The sequence below is a fragment of the Sceloporus undulatus genome, chromosome 3, assembly GCF_019175285.1.
Source record: "Sceloporus undulatus isolate JIND9_A2432 ecotype Alabama chromosome 3, SceUnd_v1.1, whole genome shotgun sequence".
In the NCBI taxonomy this organism is placed as follows: domain Eukaryota; kingdom Metazoa; phylum Chordata; class Lepidosauria; order Squamata; family Phrynosomatidae; genus Sceloporus; species Sceloporus undulatus.
Window position 1 is genome coordinate 261,255,793 of NC_056524.1, and position 19,971 is coordinate 261,275,763.

General features: G+C 40.4%; 2 protein-coding genes across 11 annotated transcripts in view; both read left to right on the plus strand.

The window, feature by feature from the left end:
• Positions 1–19: 19 nt before the first annotated feature.
• On the plus strand, positions 20–13,629 carry ZNF639 (zinc finger protein 639). 6 transcript variants are annotated; one of them, XM_042457929.1, is made up of 7 exons: positions 20–554; positions 877–968; positions 5,110–5,260; positions 6,485–6,572; positions 8,734–8,841; positions 10,948–11,079; positions 11,897–13,629. In XM_042457929.1, the coding sequence occupies exons 4-7, from the start codon at positions 6,515–6,517 to the stop codon at positions 13,045–13,047; spliced, it is 1,449 nt and encodes a 482-aa protein (XP_042313863.1). In that variant the 5' UTR covers positions 20–554; positions 877–968; positions 5,110–5,260; positions 6,485–6,514; the 3' UTR covers positions 13,048–13,629. The 6 variants fall into 6 exon arrangements, with proteins under 6 accessions (XP_042313863.1, XP_042313862.1, XP_042313864.1 ...); XM_042457928.1 differs by having other exon boundaries at positions 5,174–5,260; XM_042457930.1 differs by lacking the exon at positions 877–968 and having other exon boundaries at positions 5,174–5,260.
• A 2,137-nt stretch (positions 13,630–15,766) lies between these two features.
• MFN1 (mitofusin 1) overlaps positions 15,767–19,971 on the plus strand; it is a 95,081-nt gene continuing 90,876 nt past the window's right edge. For 3 of the 5 annotated variants that reach the window (XM_042457923.1, XM_042457921.1, XM_042457925.1), the window contains exon 1: positions 15,779–15,920. The gene's annotated coding sequence lies outside the window, so the exon portion shown is untranslated. Of the gene's footprint in view, positions 15,921–19,971 lie in introns of all 5 variants that reach the window. The other 2 variants (XM_042457922.1, XM_042457924.1) reach the window with 2 other exon arrangements.

Genomic DNA, 19,971 nt, shown 5'->3' on the forward strand with positions numbered 1-19,971 from the left:
GGGGGGGGGTCATTTGCACATTAAATGTGAACATTACATTTTTGTAATGGATGTTATATTTCTGCCAATTAGGATGTTACATATTTTTGTCATAATTTGGACATGATGACATTGCTTTCCTCCTTTGTACATTAAACATGGACTAATTTTTTGTAATGGATGTTACACTTTTGTTCCTCTTTGTACATTAAATGTGGACATTACATTTTTTCATTCTTTGCACATCAAATTTGGACAATAATATTATTTTTGTCATTATCTGTACATTAAGTTTCTGTCCCTCTTTGTACATCAGATTTTGGGCATCAAACTTTTTGTCATTATTTTTGGACATTAAATTTCTGTCTCCCTTTATACACTAAATTTTTGTTATTTGGGCATGTGAATTTGTTAATTTGTTCATCATTAATTAATTAATTTGTTAATCATCATTGTTAATTTTTAATTTCTATTCATGCTGCCGGTGATATTGATTCTGTGGTTGGGGTGATTCTTCTTATTTTAATATATCTTTTTCAGCTGAGGCTGTGTAACCCTTATCTGTGAATTGTCATGTAAGTCAGAGGAGCTTATTAGTATTTATTATCATTATCTTTGTCATTATTAATTGTTGTTGCTGCTGGTAATATTTATTTATTCTGGGAAGTCATTGAAGTCTGAAGGGCTTAATACTCATCATCGTTGTCATCATCATTATTGTCATTAATTGTTGTTATTGCTGCTGGCAATATTTATTCTGGGAATTGTCATTGAAGTCAGACGGCCTTACTTTTATCATCATCATCATCATTAATTATTATCATTATTATTATTGCTACTAGTGATATTGATTTAGTGATTGGGCTGATTCTTCTTATCTTAATATATCTTTTTCAGTTGAGGCCGTGTAACCTGGAAATTGTTATTGAAGTTAGACGGACTTCTTCTTGAGTTACTACATCCAGCCTTCTTTCTGTACAGCTTTTAAGGTAGGTAACTGATTACACAAAATTGAGGATCATAAAAAGTTTTTAAAATATTTTATGGATTTCATAGGAATTGGCATTCTAAATCGAAAAGTGGCCTCAGATTTGCTCCATCGTGTACAGTTTTTTACACAACTTGCTTTGGCATTTCTGTGTCGTAATATGAAACTGAATGATCTCTTCCTATAAAGAGTAAGAAAAGGGTAAAGTCTTCTAATAGACTTTCAGTCTTGCCTTAGTGTTGCCATAAGTTGGAAACAAATTGAAGGCACACAGCAACAGCAACAACTCGGCAGTGGATCATGATGTGAAAGAAACAACCCAGCAAAGTTACCTGTATGTAGATACTCGGGAGTAAGGTCCTTGTCCAGAGGAGCATACTCCAAGGTAAAAGTGCATGAATGCAGACTTAATGCATATCAAAGCCATTATACCTGGAAATCAACCACAGGGGATAGGGATAACAAATAAGGTTTGCAAAATTCAAAGGCATAGCCATATTAGTTTATATTATCATGCAAAGGGATCTAGTAGTACTTTTGAGACTAACAGAGGTATAAAAACACACTGAATAAATAATCCAGTTTGAGACTGCTTTAACTGCCCTGGCTCACTGCTAGGGAATTCAGGGAACTGTATTTCTGTGAAACATTTAGGCGGGTTACAGACCGCCTATTTGGGGCGGGCTGCACCCGCCCCTTTCCCTGGTGTATCGGGGCCTCAGCAGTGAGAACGGCAGCCGCTGAGGCCCCGATCCGCCGCTTTTCAGGCTGCGGGGAAGCGGCAAAATGCCACTTCCCCGCAGCCTGAAAAGGGGTGTCCTTGGGGCTTCAAGCCCCAAGGACACCCCGCGATGGCAGGGAGGGGGAGAAAGGGGCCGCTTGGCCCCTTTCTCCCTTGCTTCACTGGGCGCAGCCGTCTGAAGGCTGCACCCAGCGAAGCAAAGCGGCGCCGCAAACCAGGAAGGAGCTCCGAAACGGAGCTCCTTCCTGGTTCGCGCTAAGGGCACACTAGGCACCCTGGCGCGGAGCGAGGACGTCACGTCTGCGCCGCCCCGTATAGAGGCGGTGCGGCCGTGACGTCCTCATGGCGGCGGCCGACTGGAACGGCCAACGTCATTTTTTATGCGCAGAGCGCGTATTAGGGTTAGGGAGGTGCAGAAGCACCGCACCTCCCTAACCCTAGTACGCGCAGAGTGCGTACTTTCATGGCGGTGTGTAACCCGCCTTTGTCTTCTCTGTTAGGGAACTACAATTCCCAGGATTCCCTAGCACTGAGACAGGGCAGTTCAGCTGCACTTAGAACTTCCTGGGTTGTGTTCTCATTGGTTTTGAGAACTGATGGGAAGCTTCCAATATATTAGATCTATTCTCCCTTTCCCAGAGAAAATCAATCTCCCTGTGGGATTTTTTTGAGGTAACACAGATTAATGTAATTTTCAACCAAAGTGGTTTGACATAACATTTCTTCAAGCCTTTGCAGACCCTCTGTCAGGACCTTGCAGCCTCCTGGAGTGTGCAGACAGTAGGTGAAGAACCATTGCTTTAGAACATTGATTCTGGAATGTTTTGAACAGAATGTGACTCTGTGCTACACAGATAGAGCCAGTCCTACTGCAGACGTTGATTCCTGAAATGCATGGAGAGTGCTAGTGATAGATGCCTTTGTGGATGAAGAGAATAAGTCTTAAATCAGGGCAGAACAATGCTGAAATTTCCAAAGATATTCCTTTGAACAGATCTGCAACTCCTGTCTGCCTTATTCAGCATGGCCAAATGCCTGGGATTGTTGTAGTTGGAGGCCAAAATATCCGAAGGTCTAGAGGTTCCTCATCCTTGTTTCTGCTTTCATTATCAACAAGACTGATTTGACTATTTTGAATGATCATGTTAATGTAAAACATGGGGTCATTGAGGACTTTTGCACAAATGTTAGCAATCTGAACATCTGCTTATTTTCACTGACAGAAGCAAGTCTCACTAGGTTCTAAATGAGAGATGTTATCCTATCTCCACTTGGTAAAAGTGTTCGCCTACAAGCAAGATAAGCCAGCTAACATAAACCTATGCTGACTACTTCACTTTTACTTAATAAGCAACAGGACATTTAATAAAGTCTACAACTTTTAATACTGCATATGCTGAAAAATGAATAGTCAGTGTGTTGTAATGGCTTGAATGTTGGGCCCTGGCTTTGGAGATCAGGGTTCAAATTCTTTCTCGGCCATGGAAACCCACTAGGCAGCCTTGATTAATCATATTCTGTCAGCCTCAGAGGAAGACGGGGGTAAACCCGCTCTGAACAAATCTTGGCGAGAAAAAACCTGTGTTAGGATCACCTTAGGGTCATCGTAAGTCAGAAACAACTAAAAGCCACACAACAACAACACATAATGAAAAGAGCTGTAAATTATTAGGTGTGCTAGAGTGGGGCAGCCTTTGAAAATTGTGCAAATCTTCAGCACAATGATTTCTAATTAAATTCAGATATATGTAATCCATCTTGCAAGTTCATAAACAATTCCATTGGCTTCAGATCTCCTGGGTAAAATTCTGAATGTCTTAGGGCCGGAACAGACAGCCCTTCAAAGCTCCTGTCTAGGTGGCTTGGGAGAGTGGTGTTTGTTGCCGCACGCTCCCACACTGCCCAGAATTTGGGCAGCCTCAAGGCGCTCCAGTGGCGTGGCATTTATGCACCGCACACCAGAGCTGCTTGAAGCCACTGTGAGGCCAGGGTGGGGCGGGAATAGTCACCTTTTCTCTAGCCAAAAAAGGAGTGGATCTTTGCCGCTTCTTTTTCAGCTGACTTCAAGGCAGATTGGGGCCACAGCATGTGTTTGCTGTGGTCCCACTCTGTCTTCAAGTCGCCCCTTCTGCCCATCTGTTTCACCCCTTAGATGGCATAGTTCAAGGTTCCTTTAACAACCACTTGTTTTTCTTTGTTGAGATTAGTTTCCAAGAGTCTCTTCTAGGTCTTTTAACCCTCTGAGATAGCTCATTAGAGATAAGGCTATTTCAATTTTGTGACCTTTTTCTCTGAAATTCCATCATCTGAAAGATGCTTCTGGCACCATCCTTGGGTTTGTTTTTGCTTTTTTTTTTTTTTCGCTTGGTGCCATGCAAGAACCATATTTTCCAATCTGTTAAGTATTGGAGGTTTTATTGTGGCATTATATATTTTATGACTGTGCTCTGACTTGTGGCTTTTTCACAGTTCATTATTTTATTGTAAGTCCTACTTATTATTGACCAGGTGACTGAGTCTTATTGGAGTTCATCTACAAAATCATGGGTTCTCCAGTCCTGTTTTGGAGCATTCAGAGTTCTTCATGTGTGTTATGTATTGTCTTTTAAATATCTCTGTAAGGAAAATTGGTATTTTATTATCCCCATACAGCAGATAGTTCACTTTCCTAAAGATATCTATTGAGTTCATGGTATAAATGAGAGTCAGATCTCAAAAGGCTTTGTGATTTGTAGTCCAGTCTCATAGCCATTGTGCTACATCAGTTTATGGCACTTAAGAGCATCTTAGAATGCCTCTCTAGTTAAACAGAATTTTCCTGATGAAATACTTCCCCCGGGAAGAGCACATTATTTTTACCCTTTTCCAGTTTTTGCAGACTTTTTTGTATTCTGCATTTTTAAAGTTGATTTCTAATGAACCTCTACCCATTCTCCCAACATCCTTGTAGTTTATCAACCAAGAAATTTCAATTTCCCCCACTGACCTATAGGAGAGTTCAGCCTCTGAGGAGTTCTCTTTCTCAGCAAATGAATTAAAGAACAGATGCATTTGTACATATACAAGGTAGCATTTGTTCTATAAACCAGTGCCTGTGTTGTCTCTGCAGTGAATCTAGTAACTGATCTGATAATCTCTCACATTCAGCTTTTCTTTCAGAGCAAGGGGAATGGAAGCTATGACCTTTCCTAGATGCTTTTCATGGTTACTAATCTGTATTTTATGTCTTCTACATTGCCACTTCTCTGTAGCTGCAAAATGCTAAACATATATAAATACCTCAAGACAGAAAATATTCTTTTTTGCATGCTTATACAGATGTTTATGTGCTGCATAAATTGTTCTAATCTGAATTAAACATTTGTGTTTGTTTGGGTGGTTGTGTTTCCCCCATTTTTAGATGCTTCCTCTGTTGTCAGAAGCTTTGTAGTCAGCAGTCCTTCTGTTCTTATTTCACTTTGCAGCAGTGAAGGGTCTATCAAGTTGAAAGACCTGACTATGGAAATCTAAGAATTCACAGCGCACAGTGATATGCAGTGTTTTTTAATCTGGTATGTTTTCAGTTAAGTTTCTGAATTTATTTCATGTTTTATCAATGTATTTTAAACTATTTTAATTATATGTTTTAATACAGCTGATACTTGTCTTTTCAACATTTCTAATAGAACATTTTTAGCTGAACTTTTATTTTATTTTCAATTTTATCAGTCATCTTGGGTCACTGGACAGTAAAAAAGATGGTTATAAATTGAAATACACACACACACACATCAAAATTAATTAAAATGGCATAAGTTTGTAGTTTTGAATAATGCCTTAAAATGTGTGGACTTCTCCGTTAGGAATTGGAAGCCTTCTAGATGGGATACTGTGTTGGCAGAAGCAATGTTTTTGGAAATTAAATAACAAACCATTAAATAATATTTGAGTTGCAAACTGGTGGCAGATGAGAAAAAATAAAAAGGACATTTTGTTCCAGATGATTTTTCAAAATTATTATTTTAAAATCCCAGAATGACAGATACTCTGAGAAAGCTTTAATGAAGGCTTTGGTTAGCTAAATTTCTTAACTCCTGGAGCAACCATGTTTTGCTGGAAATACTAAATTTAAATAGTTTCACAGATTTTATTGTTATTGTTCCAGGTAATTTATTTGCATAGCTAAGCTAAACTGCACCAATATCCAAGCTTTTGGGCATATCTTCATTATACAGATGCCCAAAGAGAAAGATACTAAATTTAACACTCTTGTTGTTACTGCTGTAATTTCCAGGACTCTAGCTCTAGTTCCTATGTATCAGCAAAGCTCTAGCTCCTACATATCAGCAAAGGACTGAGGTAGACTAAACCTATGGGCAGTTACTACACCAATATTTATGTAGACTCCATTGATTCATTCAGCCTGCTCTAGTTGGGACTGACAGCCCAATCTTCCAACAATCCAGGTCCTCCCTGAATGTACGATGGTTTTCAACTATTGCAGTGGTTCTCCCAGCCTTTGGACTTCCAGATGTTTTGGACTTCAGCTCCCAAAATTCCTGATTGCTGACCAAGTTGGCTGAGGCTTCTGGGATCTGAAGTCCAAAACAAATGGATGCTCAAAGCTTGAGAACCACTGTTCTAGTGTCTCATTTTAAAATAATCCTAGTTCTTGCTAGTAGTCAGATTCAGCTTGTTGATACATGGCACAGAGGGGCTTAATTACCAATTTAAGTTGTTGGGAGAGCTGTCTCCAAATTAACAGGAAGGGCATTAACAAATATATCTTTTGACAGCTACTTTCAGTTCTTTTATACCGAAGCAAAATGAATGAACATCCAAAGAAGAGGAAAAGGAAAACTCTACATCCCTCACGTTATTCAGGTTAGTTAAGAATACATACATTTGCTTACTCTTGTAGAAATAAATTTTTCATTTCCTAGTGAATACACCTGTTAAAAATGGTGCATGGTAAATTTTGAAATGGAAACCTTAAATGAAGATTAACTGTTCAAACTGGGGGGGGGGGCAGTTGCACTATATTTTTCTTTAAGACGCTTTTGTAGGACTAATAAGCATCAGGGACCACAAACATGGGGTCCAAGGGCTTCATTCAGCCCATGGACCACACTTTTCTCTGGTGTAAGCTAAGCACTAGTTTGGATGTGCATGTTTCTCTGCTACACTCTTAAAATGTAAGTTGATTGAATCTGTAATACATATATAGAAAGCTAGTGTAGTGTAATGGTTTGACCACTGGATTATGACTCTGGACATCTGAGTTCAAATCCCTAGTTGTCCCTTGGGTGAACTCGGGCAAGTTAAACTCTCTCAGCCTCAGAGTAAAGTAGTGGCAAACCAAATGTTAAACAAATGTTGGCAAGAAAACCCCATGATAAGTTCTCCATAGGTCAGAAATTACTTTATGACATAAAACAAAAGATTGTGTATGCGTTATTATATACACAGGCATATCCTGCTTTAAAGCTCTGCTTTAGTGCACTACATTAATACAGCGCTTTTTGATTATACTGTACAGTAAAAAAAGGTAAAAGTTTCCCCTTTGACGTGGTTATCAAATCGTGTCCAACTGCAGGGGGTGTTGCTCATCCCGGTTGCTAAGCAGAGGGAGCCAGCTTTGGCAAAGACGACTCTGGTGGTTATGTGGCCAGCATGACTGCACAGAACGTTGTTTCCTTTCCACCAAAGTGGTACCTATTTATCTACTTGCACTTTTACTGGAACTAGTGATAGGAGATTACTCCGTCACACAGCATTTGTGTCTCGAACTGCTGACCTGGAACCTGTGGTTGTCGGAATCAGCATCTAAACTGCTAAGCCACTGCACCATTCAGTACAGCACCATTTTGTTACCAACGCCCAGTCTGTTTACAGCATTTATACACTTCATGTCTCAATGTTATTTTCCGGGAATTTTTAAATGTATAAGCTAAGCACTATTGCATGCTTAATAAATAATGGTGTATATATGTTTTTAGATCTTAATAAACACTGGCAAGTAAAAAAAAAGGCTTTGGTTTGCTTTATGGTGGTGTTTCTGGAACCTAACCTGCTGTTTTAGTGAGATATGCCTGTTATATAGATATAGAAGCTGTCATCCCTGTAATTTACGTTTCTCTATAACATTGTGGAACTCAGTAACAAGTTGTCCAATAAATGTACAGCAGTTCATGCCCCACTGTTTCTAAATACCACTGCTGCTGTCCTCTGATGTATCACTTCAATAATTGAAGGCCTTGATCCTTAAGTTTTGGAAATGGACATGGGCTGTGTATTTTCTAAATATTGTTTTACTAATAATGAAACTCCCTGCATTAGGGAATAGTAATGTAAAAGTTATGCAGTAGAACTACAATGCATGTTCCTTCTCAACTCCTCCAAGACTCAACTTTCAGCTGCTGCAGTCTTTACTTCATGGTCATTTAGTGCCCAGTCGAGAGCCAGGGCCATCACTGAAGCATCTGACTTTGTCCCTATAGCCAAATGCAGAACAATGATATTGATCCAAAACACAATGCAGATATAATCCAGTTTGAGACTGCTTTAACTGCCCTGATTCAGTGCAAGGGAATTCTGATAACTGTTGTTTTGTGAGACATTTAGCTTTCTCTATACAATTCCCATGATTCCCTAGCACTGAGCTAGGGCAGTTAAAGTGGTCTCAAACTGGATTATATCTGCAGTGTGTTTTGGACCACAATCTTCTGAAACTTCCATAGGAACATTGTCAGATGTTTCTCTAATGCCACCCGCTTACCAGCCTTAAATGGCTGTTCGGTGGAGGTTGCAACAGCTAAAAGTTGAATCCTGAAGGGCGTTTGCTCAAGGTCAGTATAGAATTCCAACCTTCACAATGACCAAAAAAAGAACTTAGAATGGTTGAGCTTATGCCATAGTAAATCCCTAAGAGGATGCCAACTATATTATAGCAGTTCTGATTCTTGTGCATTACATTAAAAGGCTGCAACAATTTGGATGTGCTTCTGTTGTTATGTATGTTGATGTCTGCCCTTTTTCTTTGTAGTTTCTTCTGGGGTTCCGAAATACATAGACAATAGTGGTATATTTTCTGACCATTGTTACAGTGTGTGTTCCATGAAACAGCTAGACACAAAAGTCTCTGATAACCGAGGTAAGATTTAGCATCTTGCTACATCCATTCACGGTTATGCTGAGGTGGGAATATGTCTGGGAGAAATATCCTGCAAACCATATGGTATCGGCACATAGTTTTCAGAGATCCTCCTTCCTATCATTACAGCACATATGGTACATTGTAGACTCTGCACAGATGGTCTGAGCACACTCTGAAAAGGCATAATGTTAGACTACATCAGTTCTTTCTATTTTTTACCTACTTGAGGTTTTTTTATTGTATACTTTTGGTTTTACTAAAACTTCCTTTTTAGGCATGGCCTAAATCATGATTGTACAAGGGACAATGGATAGATAATTCCTAGTAGGCAGCCAAGTCCATTTGGTTCACTAATGCTAATGGGGTCAGTCAGAGATGGCATGGCTGCATGTGTTGATTTTTAAAAATCGGAAAAATCTGTCAAAGCACAGTCCTCTTTTGGGTCCATGGTCAAGCTGTCACTAGCAACATGAAAGCCAAGATTATACTTGAATAATTAAATATGAAATCTTTTAATAAAGGAGTTTTAAAGATAATTAAGGATGCACTCCAAAACAAACATCACCCCTAGTATATCCCAATTGAATTTGATAAGACTTCTAAATAGCCATGCATAATGTTGCACTGTGAACAACATGCCTAGGATTGCATTGTTAAATAATCAGATACTTTGCATTTAAATACTTTAAATTTAAATACTTTAAATAATCAGGTACTTTGATCAGGTGCTGTGTAAAAATACAGATTAGATGAATTTGTTAAAATGTAAATAAAACAAGGGGAAATATGCTATTCAACATAGAAATGGTATAAGACCATATATCTAAGGGATATACTATTTTAATGAAGAAATTAAAAACCATGCATTCTTCAGATGTTGTAAGATTGTAGCTCCCAGCTGCCCAAGCTAATGACAAGGGATGCTGATGGTTGCAATCCAACATCTGAATGGCTCCATAGTTCCCACCCCTGTAATGAACACAAGATTTATTTAAAAGAAACCATCATAGCCCTTGCAGCACCTTTTTTCCATAAATAGAAAATTATCAGTAATACACTGTTAGTTGACTTTTCCCTGGATTCATTCCATGCAACTGGCCACATGCCCAAGGCTTATCAGATGTTTTGTCTTTTAATTCTTCTTCCCCTCCTTAATATGCAAGACAAAGATCCTGAAAGCTTCTATCCTCAGCACAATTCTCAGGGAGGAAGCCAACCAGAGCACATTGAGAATCACTTTTGGGTAAACATATAGTATGTAGACAAGCTTACCTATAAGTAGATCTATAGGAGAATCCTGTGCATCTTTACTCTGAAATTAATCTCATTGTTTTTGGTGTGCTTATAATAATAATAATAATAGGTTTTATTTATATACCGCCCAATCACTGGGAATCCGAGCGGTTTACAATAGAGGGGATAACAGACAGTTCCCTGCCCACAGGCTTACAATCTAAAAGACACGACACAAAAGGAGAAGGGAATGGTGAGGGGGGGAGGGAATCAGGTCCAGCATTCTTCTCTCCCTCTGAGGCCTGGACCAAGGCAGATGGACCGGAGGGAGGGCTCTTCTTCTTCAGGCTAGCCCCTGATGGAACTGGGCCAGCCTTCTCTCTCCCTCAGAGGCCGAAAGATGACAGTTAGGGAGGGAGGATCCTCCTTCTTCAGGCTAGCCCCTGATGGTACTGGGCCAGCCTTCTCTCTCCCTCAGAGGCCGAAAGATGACAGTTAGGGAGGGAGGAGCCTCTGTCTTCAGGCTAGCCCCTAATGGAACTGGGCCAGCCTTCTCTCTCCCTCAGAGGCTGAAAGATGACAGTTAGGGAGGGAGTAAAAATTTTATTCTCATAAAAAAACATCAATATATAGTTATACTATCCATGTGTAAAGACATATGGAGAAAAATGTTCTAGATGTTTAACCTGCTGTATAAGTTACTTATGTCAGACAAAGCCAGAATGGATTCCTCACTATTTTTAAATAACATGTTAGTAATTCATTACTGAAACTAGACTACAAAATAAGCTCTTGGTATGTGATACTGGGTTACTGTCATGTATAAATTGATTTAGGATAAAACCACCAAAGCATCCCTTTTCTCAATAGGGAGATTTCACAATACAGTGCACACCACAGATACTGATGAGGATGGCAGTCCAGTGTATGCTGGGATATCTCAGTGGAGTGGGACTCAGAATAATGTCATGGGGTTATATTTCATGGATCCTAAAAAGAAAGGTAAATGAAAGTGTTTGTGTAAAGATGACTGCGTGTGACTTGAGTTCTAGTTATATTTACTTTCTCTTTTTAATAAAGAATGTTGAAAGAAAAAACAGTGCCAGCTGTTAGAGATGTTATTAATAAAGTTCCTTAAAGCAGGGGTGGAAACTACAGTCTGCAGAGACATGTGACTTGTGGGTTCCCATGGAATGTGAAAGTCAGGGAGTCTGGTAGAAATATTGGGGTAAAAACAGGAAGCTTGATTTATTGGAGGACTACTATTCCTGTTATTGCAGGAGGGGGCAAAACAGTCCCACCTCCCAGATGTTGAAAGTATTTTACATACAGGAAGGTCCTCTTTTAAAACAAAAAGTGACTTCTGGGTACTTCCTGTTTAGAAAAAATGCCTGTCTAGAGCCCAGTTGTCTTGGAGGGGCTGGAAAATGGCAAAAATGGCCCCTACACTTCTTAGAGGGTGTTGGGGAGTATTTGGGAACACAAATATTTGGGAATATTTTTTGGCAGTAGTGGAAGGGGTACAGGCTCAAGATCTCCTGTGGAGCTAATATGCCCCCCTACTCTCCCATAGTTGCTCATCCCTATATTATAGCATACAGTATGGAGTCTGCAAATTGTATCTGTACTTCTCTTGTTTATACTCAAGTTATTGTAGGGAGTCAGGCCATTCTTTCCTTCTTGATGACAGGAGAAACCCAGGCTGACCTTGTCCATCTAGTAAACTGATAAATTTTATCAAGCAGATTAAAATGGGAAAAGGAGGAAACAAAATTGGTGACTCTTTATAACTTTGGCTTCACTTATCTCCTTTTTATAGATAAACTGTCCAACAATGGAATTTTTAAAGATAGGTGTGAATCACCTATTTTCAGTGACAGCTTAACTGAAGAGGAGAAACCACTGGACATTCAAACAGTAGAAATTTCCACTACAGAAGTCCAGGCTGTGGAGGTCCATGACATAGAAACACAGACCATTTCTCCAGAGAAGCTTGAAGCAGAAGAAGCTGAGGAAATTCCAGTGGAAAGCTGCAAGGTGCTTGGGAAGAATCCTCCTTTGAATGTTACCATTCAGCCAAAATGGCCTTTGCTGCGGGCTAACAGCAGTGGTTTGTACAAATGTGAACGATGCACATTCAACAGCAAGTACTTCTCGGATTTAAAGCAGCACATGGTTCTGAAGCATAAGACATGTCCTGAGGGCAACATCTGCCGGGTGTGTAAGGAGAGCTTCTCCTCCAAAAAGGTGCTCGTTGAACACTTAAAAATCCATGAAGAAGATCCCTACATTTGCAAATACTGTGACTACAAAACAGTGATGTTTGAAAACCTGAGCCAACACATTGCAGACACTCACTTCAGCGATCACCTTTATTGGTGTGAGCAATGCGATGTTCAGTTCTCCTCCAGTAGTGAGTTGTATCTCCATTTCCAGGAGCACAGCTGCGACGAGCAGTACCTTTGTCAGTTTTGTGAGCATGAAACTAGCGACCCAGAGGACTTGCACAGCCACGTGGTAAATGAGCATGCAGGCCGGCTGATAGAGCTGAGCGATAGCTACCATAGCAGGCAGCAGCAAGGGCAGTACAGTCTGGTCAACAAAATCAGCTTTGACAAGTGCAAGAACTTCTTTGTGTGTCAAGTCTGTGGCTTCCGTAGCAGGCTTCATACCAATGTCAACCGGCATGTGGCAATCGAACATACCAAAATATTTCCCCATGTTTGCGACGACTGCGGGAAGGGCTTTTCTGGCATGCTGGAATACTGCAAACATTTGAACACTCACGAGTCTGAGGGGATTTATTTGTGTCAATATTGTGAATATTCCACAGGGCAAATTGGAGACCTCAAAACTCATTTGGACTTCCGACATTCAGCTGAGCTGCCTCATAAGTGTACTGATTGCTTGATGAGGTTTGGTAATGAAAAGGACCTTTTGAGTCATCTTCAGATGCACGAAACTGCTTGATTGTTGTAGTAGTGTGGGTTTCCCCCTTGATGTAGTTCAGAATATTAGAATTGATATAATTCCCACATATGTTATCCTAAGGTCAAACTATAAATGAATTTCCCCTTATGTCACTTGGAGACAGTCACTTCAGCTACAACCACACTTCTAATGTTGCACTACTGGTGTTTGATAATAAACTATGGTGAAAATGGAAGCCATTGCATTGATGGGATAGTGATATCATGGAATAATTAATGTAAGTTGATGATAGATCTGAAACACCAGTATGTGCACAACCACCCACACATATGATCCCTGGCTTTTTGGGTTCATTCATAGAATCTTCAAGGCATATCTAAGAACTTGAGCACAACAGAGTGTTTCATCTCTACAAAATTTGGATTCATTGATCAGGTTTTCTGCAGGTAAAAGCTAAGTGCACTGGCAGAAACAATTTGATTTTGCTGATTAAGGTCGAAATGTGTATGTCACTGAATCTGTTATTGTACAATTGATTTCTGAAGACAACCTAGTATAAATGAATGTCCTTTTGTTAGCTATGGAGGGAAATAAAAGTATCCAAGATAAAGTTGTGCATCATTTGTGTTTATAGTGTTACTAAGTAAGCAGATATAGGCAAATGAGGGAGCTTATCTTGAATTTCAAATTTAACTAAAGACATGTATCATTTGAAATGACCCACTGACAGATTTTCCTCCTCCATGCTAATATCCGTATTAGTGCAATAGCTTTATTAGTGGAACCTAAAAGTCACAGAATAATATGAAACCTCTTGAGTTCTTTAGAAACTTTCATCAGTAGCTAGACCAGAAACAAGGGAAGAGAAAAGCCGAAGCTCAAGCCATGGATTTCTGATTACAGTACTTTAAGATAGAAAGTGGCAGGGCACCACATTCAAATCAAACTCTGCAAGATACAGAGGTAAAGCTTTTGACTTCACATTGTACAGAGGTAAGTTCAAAGTTCACAATTTAAATTGGATAAAGAGATGAGAAAAATTCAGATCCTGGTACAGGGTGATTCGGACGTAATGGTTTTAAACATTCAAGGGTGATATCTAAATTTCTGGCAGAAAGATTGGGCAAAAAATTGTAAAAACTTCAGACGATACAATGTGAAGCTGAAGGCTTTCATGGCCGGCATCCATAGTTTTTTGTGGGTTTTTGGGGCTCTGTGGCCATGTTCTATATGAGTTTATTCCTGGCATTTTGTCAGCATCTGGCTGGCATCTTCGGATGCTGGCAAAACGGCAGGAATAAACTCTTATAGAAAGAACATGGCCACATGCCTTCATCATTGACACCATGTAAATGTCAGTTTGAAATATAGATTCTATTTTTAAAAAACCACTTTTCCAGTCACTTTCCTATTTCCTCCTTTCCCAATGAGTGTCATGCATAGATGAGCCATTTTTAGATTTCTTTCTCTCAGGTCAGGATGCCTGATAGCTGCATTGCAGAGTTTAAGACATCAGTGTTGTGGTTAAAGCACTTTAGACTACAAAGATGCCAACATTATTATGAAGATTTGGGGAAAGGGGTGGGAATCATGCAGCCATACAGTTAGTGTTGGACTGTCACTCCCAGCATCCCTCAAAACTGCTAGCAAAGACTGCTGGGAGTCCAATAATATCCAGACAGCTGCATGGCTTCCTTCTGTGTTCACAATCGAAAATAACTAGTGTTTCTGAACCATTAGTATCTCAGTTCTTTAGAGGAAATTGAAGTGCTTGTTAATAGCTGACTGTGAAGTTTTGAAATTAAGAATGTGTTGATTTGATACTTCTGAACAGATAACGGCTACAACTGCCTGCATCTCAGTTTTATTTAAGCCTCATATGTAGTATAGTAGGATGTATGAAATATTACTAGCATTACTGAGAAGCAAGTGCCATTATGTCTAAGAAGTCTTATTCCAAGGGAAATGTGTATAGAATTGCTGTGTTAAATAATAATACAGAGAATATTTTCTCTCTAAACTGAACCCAAAGGTGTTAAAAAATGTTTACAGGTGACATTATTGTCCAAATGGAAAGACGAACATACTTTATGCTTAGCCAGATGAAACGTGGAAACTAAAAATGGAAATTGACATCTTCATTAGTTCTATGGGCCAGAATACTTAAATACTTAAAATTATCAGTTTAAACCACTCTTAAGAGGAGAGAACAAATCAACCTAAAAAGGACCAGCTTTTAAACTTGGAGTCTTCAGTGATGCCAAAAAGGAATGGAAAGACAATGGCTCTCCCAGATGAAGACAGGATTGCTAATGCTGAAGGCTGGAAGGAATAAGCTCACGCAAAAACATTTTAGCCCTTGCAGCCCCCCCAAAAAGCAAAAATATATGGTTTTAATTTTAATTTTTTTAATTAAAAATTAATTTTAATGTGATTTTATTTGGGGGAAATCCTCTTTTCTCCTCCCATTGGGCCTCACTCAATGAAAATGAATTACATTTGATGTTATTTAGGGCCACAACAAAAAACCTTTGGGGGGGGTCCTCTCTTTTCTCCTCTTACTCTCACTGCCTCTTCGAATGGCAGCCGGCAGTGTGCCCTTGCGGTGCATCGCTTCCTAACTCTATGCGGAAGGCGGCGGTGGGGGCGGGGCTTCCGAATGGAACGCAAGGAAGGCGCTTCCTGGGTCTGTGACGCCGCTGCTCCTCCTGGAGGAGAGGAGAAGGGGCGTGGTCAGATTCGGCGCAGGCGCAGAGGAAAAAACGAAGCCGGGGTGTCTTTTTTCCCTCCCTTGCCCTGAGTAAAGATGGCGGAGCGTGTGAAGGTTTGGAAGGAAGGCGGAAGTGAAGGCTGAGGGAGAGAAGGGCAGGGAAAGGGGCCAGGCCCAGCGAGCTTTGAGGCGCCGTTGCCAGGTGAGGGTCTCCCCTTCCTCTTATTGGAGGAGGGTTGCTGTGGTGGAGGGGGTGCTGTTTCCCAGTTGTGGAGCCCAGAGGGGATTTGCCATTGCCTTCCTCTGAGGCTGAGAGAGTGTGACCTGCCCAAGGCCACCCATTAGGTTTACATGGCAGACCCAGGATTCGAACCCTTGGCCTCCAGAGTCAAAGGCTCAAAGCAGAGTCCAAGGCTCAAAGCAATCCACCGACACTGGCTTCCCATTAGAAAAAGAACAGAATTTAATTTAAAAAACATAAAAAGCTCTTTAAAACACTCTGGATGCATGTCTCTGTGTCTGGAGGGAGGAATGTGTCATCATCATCATCATCATCATCATTATTATTATTATTATGCTTACTTATATCCCAGTACAGTATTTATTTATTTGTTTGAGGGACACCTGGCTGAACGAGACTAATAATAATAACTATTGTTTGTTTGTTTGTTTGTTTATAACCCACTCTTCAGGCAAAAGGCTATCAGAGCGGCTTCCAAATTGTTAATTACACGAGTCCAAGTATGCCACAAATTGAACATGAGTCAACAGTGTGATGCAGCGGCTAAAAAGGCCAATGCGATTCTAGACTGCATCAATAGAAGCGTATAGTGACTAGATCAAGGGAAGTAATAGTGCCATTGTATTCTGCTCTGGTCAGGCCCCACCTGGAATACTGTGTCCAGTTCTGGGCATCACAATTCAAAAAGGATGTGGAGAAACTGGAGGTGTCCAAAAGAGGGTGACTAAAATGGTGAAGGGTCTGGAAACCATGAAGCCTTGTGAGGAACTCCTTAGGGAGCTGGGGATGTTTAGCCTGGAGAAGAAAAGGTTAAGGGGTGATATGATAGCCCTGTTTAAATACTTGAAAGGAGAGAACAAGCTTGTTTTCTGCTGCTCCAGAGACTAGGATTTGGAGCAATGGATGCAAACTGCAGGCAAAGAGATTCCAGCTCAACATCAGGAGGACCTGCTTCCTGACAGTAAGGGCTGTTCACAGTGGAACACACTCCTTCCTTGGAGACTGAGGTGGAGTCTCCTTCTTTGGAGGTCTTTAAGCAGAGGCTGGATGGCTTTGATTGAGAGTTCCTGCATGGCAGAAGGGGGTTGGACTGGGTGGCCCTTCTTGGGGTCTCTTCCAACGCTAGGATTCTGTGATTCTGCCTGAGCTCAGAGGAGGGTTGCACAGGAGTATTTTTATTTTGTGTGTATCTGTGTTTTGCTGTATTTTAACATATGTTTTAAAGTTAGTATTGTTGTTGTATTTAGATTGTTTGCCTTAGGCAGGTTTTTTATTCTGTTTTGTATACTCACTTGGTACAGCACTGTGCAAATTTACAGTGCTTTATAAATAAAGTTTAATAATAATAATAATAATAATTTATTTTGATTTATTTATAGTATTTATACACTGCTCTTCAGCTACAAAGGCCCTCAGAGCAGCTTTGTTTGTGTTTTTCTTTAGATTGGACGTGGGTTATGTAATGCCACTTTGGGCTTAAGTTTTAAACATTGGCTGGGTAGTTATTTGTTTTTCTGTACAGAACCTGGCATGTTGTTGTTGTTGGGATGTACTAAAACAAATGACAGTACTTGGCCATAAGGAAACTATACTTGAACATAGAGAATTGTTGGAGAATACTTGCACATAGGGAATAATGGGGGGATACTTGCCCATAGAGAATCATAGGAGGATAGTTGCCCATAGGGAACCATTGGACAATACTTGCCCATAGAGAATCATAGAATACTTGCCCATAGAGAATAATACCCCATAGAGCATAATAGAATACTTGCCCATAGGGAATAATTGGAGGATACTTGCCCATAGGGAATAATAGAAAAGTTACCCATAGAGAATCATAGGAGAATATTTGTCCATAAGGAATAATAGAATACTTGCCCATAGAGAATAATCGGAAAATACATGCCCATAGAGGATCATAGAATATTTGCCCATAGAGAATAATAGGAGAATACTTGCCCATAGAGAATAATAGAATACTTGCCCATAGGGGATAATAGGAGAGTACTTGCTTGTAGAGAATATAGAAGCTGGGTTTCTAAAACGTTCAACACCAAAAGAAAAAAGGAATCCATAAGTGATTCTTTGTGGGCAAGTATTCTCCAATGATTCTTTGTGGGCAAGTATGGTTTCCCTATGGGCAGGGCAAGTACTGCCATTTGTTTTAGTAGGTCTGGTTGTTGTTGTGTGACTTGAAGTCATTTGTGACTTATGGTGGACCTATCAGGGTGGTTTCTTGGCATAATTTGTTCAGAGAGGGTTTGCCTTTGCTTGCCTCTGAGACTGAAAGAGTGTCACCTGCCCAGGGTCACCACCAGGTTTCATGGCTGAGCAGCAATTTGAACCTGGTCTCCCAGTGTCCAGTACTCAAACAACTATGGTTTATGGAGATCCTAAGGTGAACTTATCATGGGTTTTCCTTGGCAATATTTATTTAGAGAGGGTTTGCCCTTGCCTTCCCCTGAGACTGAGAGAGTGTGACTTGCCCAAGGTGAACCAGTGGGTTTCCATGGCTGAGCGGTTCCTGGTTTCCTTGGATCCACACTGCAGAAATAATTCAGTTTGAGGCCGCTTTACCTGCCCTGGCTCAGGGCTAGGAAGTTCTGGGAATTGTAGCTGTGTGAGACATTTAGCCTCCCTGTCTGAGAGCTCTGGTGGTACAGCAAACTACAGATCCCAGGATTCCACAGCATGGAGCTGTGACTGTTAAAGTGGTGTCAACCTGGATTGTTTCTGCAGTGCAATTGCAGCTCAGTGTCCTAGTCCAATACTCAAACCACTACACCATGCTGGGTCTCTTCCCTGGCATAATTATTTGCTTTGAATTCAGCCCCGCTAACCTCACTGATTTTTATATGTAATAAATGTTGTATAATGTTGTAAACATGTAATAATTTAGAGAGGAAAGTACAGTGTGCTGTGTCATACACTGATATGCCATATGCAGCTTTCAGCTTACGCTGAAAGCCATATGCCGGAAAAGGCAATGGTGCACGTGCCGAGGCACCCGCAAGCATGAGACCCATTGTTTTCAATGGGGCTCCAGCATATGCGGTATTTCCCTTATGTATGTGTGGGGGTCCAGAATGGATCCTCCGCATTAGAGAAGGGCGCACTGTATAAGCTTAATGTATTTGGTATCTGGAAATGCCACAGTCCTGCTCCATCCACTCCAGGGAAATAACCTCAAAAAGAGGGATCTTGTAGCACCTTTGAGACTAACTGAAAGAGAGGAACTGGCAGCATGAGCTTTCATAAACTTAAGTCTACTTCCTCAGATGCATGTTTTGGAATGGATAATCCAGAGACAGACCTATATGAGAATAATGGATTGTGATTTTTGTGATCTAGCATGACTGTATACATGCATGTTGAGACTAAAGTCTATGAAAGCTCATGCTACTGACTCCTCTCTTTCAATTAGTGTCAAAGGTGCTACAAGATCCTTCTGTGTACTGATTTTCCAGACTAACACAACTATGTCTTTGAATTCAACCTCAAAAAAAGTAAGTGAAACTGATAATTAAAGGACCGTCCACTGACTAATCCATCCCAGAGATGCTTTAATAAGCAGAGCTTGACACATAGACAAACCATTTTCTTCTCCTTGCACCAGAAAGTCCTAAAGCTGGGTGCAAGTGGTGAGGAGAAGCCAGGCATAGTCAGACACGCATCCTAGACTTTAGGAGAGCGGATTTCAGTAAACTTAGAGAAGTATTGAGAGCGATTCCATGGTCAGAAATACTAAAAAATAAAGGAGTTCAGGACGGATGGGACTTTCTCAAAAGAGAGATACTGAAGGCACAATTTCAAACAGTTCCAGTGAGAAAGAAAAACGGGAGGTGTCTCAAGAAACCAGGATGGATGACTAAGGAACTTTCAACCGAGCTAAGTTTGAAACGGAACATGTATAAGAAATGGAAAAAGGGGGAAATCACAAAAAAGGAATTCAAAGAAATAGCAGGCATGTGTAGGGGTAAAGTCAGAAAAGCTAAAGCGCAGAACGAAC